The 4848-nt window shown below is 38.8% G+C and overlaps 1 protein-coding gene across 1 annotated transcript; it reads right to left on the bottom strand.

The window, feature by feature from the left end:
- Positions 1-1254: 1254 nt before the first annotated feature.
- LOC136167529 (olfactory receptor 2T11) lies at positions 1255-2214 on the bottom strand. The gene has a single exon (XM_065935061.1). It carries the CDS (start codon positions 2212-2214, stop codon positions 1255-1257), a length of 960 nt encoding a protein of 319 aa, XP_065791133.1.
- Positions 2215-4848: the final 2634 nt, after the last annotated feature.

The raw sequence follows: 4848 nt of genomic DNA, 5'->3' as shown, positions 1-4848 counted from the left end.
AATAATCCCTATCTCTTTTTTCATTTGCTTCCTGCTGAGTACAGATGCTTTAGATCTGGCTCACACTTTTACTCTTACCATAGTGGTTTCAATTCATTTTATGTCTACAAATCTCTCTGCTACTCTGAATAATACCAGATATAAATCTAACTCCAAAACTCTAACATGAGCCCCAAGTGATTCACATATCTAATAGACATTCCAAAAGAGTCTCAACAACTGAATTCTTGATTTCTCCTGTTGAAAGTTGCCAATCTAGAAGTTTTCAAGACTCAGTAAATAGACATTCCATTTTCCTTTCACTTGAAACCAAAATATTACCTTTTATTTCACATTCTTTCCTAACAGTCTTTCTTACCAGGAGCTTAATCCATTTTGTCACTTCCCTATTCAATCTCAAGTTTGTCTCTCATTTGAAGTCTCCTGAGTTTTCTTCCTGTATCTGGCCATGGTGCTAGTGGTAAAGAAGCTACCTGCCAATGCAAGAGGCATAAAAGGCACTGGTTCAATCCCCGGTTCAGGAAGCTCCCCTGGAGAAGGACATGGCAACCCACTCCAGTATTCTTGCCTAGAGAACCCCATGGACAGAGGAGCCTGGCGGGTTACAGTCCGTAGGGTCACAAAAGGTTGGACATGACTGAAGCAATTTAGCACAGCACAATACAAGCTGCCTTCCTGTATCCAACCAGTCCCTCTTCTCTTTTCAAAACTACAGATAGAGTGATCCTTCTAAAAACATATTCCACTTTTTTCAGCTCATATAAATGTGATTATAGAGTTTATAATCCATTTAGGCAAATCTAATAATTAAAGGCAGTATTAAATTGTGGTTTGTCTCCTTTGTCATTTGGGAATTGGTATTTTTTTTTTCTTCTTATTGACACAGTGATAAGCACAGAAGATTTGGAAACAAAGTTGTAAAGTTTTGGAATTTTTTGTTTGTTTGTTTCTTTGTCCATTTGAACTCTAATATCTGCTCTTTTTTTCCCTCCTTTTTTCACCCTAGAGATAACTGCTAGGTTCAGAGGAACCTTACTTATTAATAATACATAGCTTTGACAGTTAGCTAAGTAGACTCTGAATAACTAATGAAATATTTTGGGTTCCTTTCATCTAAGAGGAAGAAACCAGGCTAGGTAAATCCTCTTTAATTGTCACCTCTTAAAAAAATATTTAATAGCTGCAGATAGTCTCTTGTGAAACAAAACACACTGAGGATATTACTGGGAAAACTATTCCCAGATTATTGAATCTCTAAGCATCACTTGTGAATACTTTCTGTGCGGATAAGCATTGTGCAAATATCTTTTTAAATGCTCCCGTGACATCCTTGTTTCTGAGGCTGTAGATGAGAGGATTGAGCATGGGTGTGACAATGGTATAGAAGGCTGATACTACCTTGTCCTGCTCAGGGGTGTGAAATGACTTGGGCAGCACATAAGTGTAGAAGGCAGCCCCATAGAAAATGCTGACCACAGTCAAGTGGGAAGAACAAGTGGTAAAGGCCTTTTTCCGGCCCTCAGCAGAGCGCATGCGGTGGACAGTTAACAAAATGAGGGAGTAGGAGGTTGAGATAATAGAGATGGGGATGAGCAACATGAGCACACAGCAGATGTACATTAAGGTTTCATACAAGGATGTATCAGCACAGGCCAATTTGAGAACAGCAGGGATCTCACAGAAGAAATGATCAATGATGCGGGATCCACAGTAGGGGACATTCATGGTGATTGGGGTGAGCAGAAAGCCATCCAGGGATCCACCAAACCAGGCACCAGCTGCCAGAAGAAGACACACTCTGCGGTTCATCAGGACCGGGTACCTAAGAGGGTTGCAGACAGCCACATAGCGGTCATAGGCCATGAGGCCCAACAGGAAGAACTCTGATCCAATCATGGTTAAGTACAGAAAGATCTGGATGCCACAGGCCACAAAGGAAATGGTCTTCTCTATGGAAACCATGTCCACCAGGAGCTTTGGGACAGTAGTACAAATGAAAAGGGTGTCCATGATGGATAGTTGGCTGAGCAGAAAGTACATAGGGGTGTGGAGGTGGGAGTCCATGTGAATCAAGAATATCATGACCAAATTTGCAGTTACAGCCACCACAAAAATAGCCAAAATAACTGCAAAGACAATCCCTGTAGCTTTACTGTTTACTAGAAGTCCCAGGAGGATAAAGTCAGAGGAAGCAGTTCTATTCTTCATTGACATTTCTGTTGACAGCTCCAGGGAAAAGGGAGCCACAAATGTGATGGAAAAAAAGAAACTCACAATGGAGATAATATCTCAGAGGCTACTGGTTCAGATAAGATTTTCCAAGTCATAAAGCTAGAGAAAAACAAGCAGACCAAGAGACATTATAAATTAGGAACTATAGATCTCTTTTTTTCTTTTTGGAGCACAACCCTTTTTATATTGTGCTGCAATACATAGGTAATGCAAATTGCATAATAAAGCTGGTGTTTGCTACATCTTGATTGGAGTTTTAAATATCACTATCTGCCCTGTTTATTCTGCATTGGTGGCCTTCAGAATCTTGTCCAGCCAATAGTAGGCTTAATTAAATAAAATTGGTTATTTGGATAGCCAAAGATAGGCAGAATGAATAGCTGATGAAGTGAAGGATGTAAAGGAGAAGACACCTCCTGTGTGTCTACTCTCATCAACACTTTTTGACACTTCAGATAACCAAATGTGTGGGGTTTTCCCCACTTGTGAAGCAACCAGCACATTTCCAGATACTAGATTGGCATATTACAACTTAATTCAGTTCTCACACTATCTGCCTAGATAGAGCCCAATATCCCATAGTTTCAGTCCTCTAAGACTAGCCCCACTTCAGAAATCAATTACTAGTACATGTCATCACCTGTGCTGCTAATCTCCTGGCTGTATATTGGAGTTTCCCATGACTCTCTCCAAGAGTGCAATTAAATTTTCTAGAGTATTTGATAGAACTCAGGAAAACATATTACTTAACCGACTAGTGTGTAACTCAGGAACAACAGAAGTAGAAGATATACAGGGGAATATGTAGGAAGATTCCATTATTTGTGCTTGGATGCTAAGTCGCTTCAGTAGTGTCTCTTTGTGCCATGATGGGACTGAAGCCTGCCAGGCTCCTCTATCCATGGGATTCTCTAGGCAAGAATACTGGAGTGAGTTGCCATGCCCTCCTCCAGGGGATCCTCCCGACCCAGGGATTGAACCGGTGTCTGCAGCATTGCAGGTGAAATCTTTACCGCTGAGCCACTGTGGAAGCCTGCCTCTATTAGTCACTGGTGATTAATAAAATCTCTATGCTTTTTCTCCCCTTGGAGATCTAAGAGGTAGGCATTTAGAAGTTCCAGATCATTGAAGGTATGGTTAGTGTCCTGGTAACCAGCTCCCATCCTTAGGGCTTTCCATAAGTAACCTCATTAACATAAATTCAGGTACTGCTAGAAGGGATTCCTTCTGAATAAGATACCTGAGAAAGCCTCATTTCATTTAGGAAATTCTGAGGAATTTAAGATCTCTGCCAAGGAATTCAGACAAAGACCAAATATATTTCTTATTACACACCACAATATCACAAAATGTTAGAAAACCTTGTTTGGGCATCATGAGTAAAATGTTAAAGCTGTTTTCTAAGTTTTTTCAGTAGCTTTGCCATCATCTACTTGTCCTTTCTTGTAAGTTTTTATTCTGATCTCAGTAGAGCACCGTAATTTTGAGAAATCTACATCAGACCAGGTAACTGCATCCTCAAGACTCGGTTGTGGAGCTTCACATGCCACTTTAAGGCCCATTGTGTTGCGACAGTTTCACCCTCTGAAGCCATTTTCTTCTGCCTCCAATGCATTTGCTCTGGTGCTACAGCTCCTACGACCTCCTTGCTGATCCTTCGTCCTCACTTCGTGGGAGTTTCCAGCCCAAGTCCTTTGCTTCTGCCCTCACTCAAGCTTGTTTCTCGCCCTCCTAACTGTATGTGGTCATCTCCTCAGGTCTTTCCTCAAAATCCACTTCTCAGAAGGATCTATTCTGTAAGACTTGATGACTTTCTATTTTTCATTGTCCTTAACACAATCTGTCGTACATAATCATTTTATTTTGGGTTTCTGTCCTGCCCACTAGACAGTAAGATCAGTATGAGCATGGATATTTGCTTACTTTGCTTGCTTGCACTTTCAAAATATAAAATAATGTCTAACATCTGGTAATTTAGTTGAATATTTAAATGAATGATTATTTGGCATATGCACTCCTTAAAATGCAATTTTGGTCTATTAATATGATTCATTTTTAGTAGAATTTCTTTAAAATTCACCCCAGTATGTTCTATAAAATATACCAAAATGAAATTATAGTCCAGGTCTTTCTGTTTATCTTCAATCTAAAATAACATCATAAAATAGGATTCACTCATACTTTCTAATTAAAAAAAAACTTAATAATAAGAAACAGAACTACGTTATGATCCAAGATCAATACAAATATTACATTTTAATGAAGTTTCATGTATACAAATTTGAAGCAATCACTGTGAGTTAAAAGCATCATTCTTTTAGAAAACGAGACTCACGTCTTTATCTTTCTTTTGAATTTGATTTTTTGTGACAGCTGTTCATTCATTATGTATCAATTATTAAGTAAAAGATAAATTTAACTTCAGGTGTTATTATTCATACAGTGATTGTTCTGTGAAAGTTAATATAGTTTGAACTCACCTTATGTTCCATAGGCAAAAGCACAGAAAATCATTATGTGTTATTCTTAGGAGCAAGTTTCCATCTAGTATCAGAAAAATTGTGCAGTAAATGCTACTGTTAATTTGGTATCTTATTAAAATAGTAAGTCTGTAAT

This window comes from Muntiacus reevesi, chromosome 1 (assembly GCF_963930625.1).
Source record: "Muntiacus reevesi chromosome 1, mMunRee1.1, whole genome shotgun sequence".
Taxonomy (NCBI): Eukaryota; Metazoa; Chordata; class Mammalia; order Artiodactyla; family Cervidae; genus Muntiacus; species Muntiacus reevesi.
The sequence above is the reverse complement of the archived record's forward strand: the minus strand, read 5'-3'. Positions and strand labels throughout refer to the sequence as shown.

What these genes read in the sequence shown, in the direction of transcription:
- LOC136167529 (XM_065935061.1), bottom strand. Translation starts at nt 2,214, where the DNA reads ATGTCAATGAAGAATAGAACTGCTTCCTCTGACTTTATCCTCCTGGGA.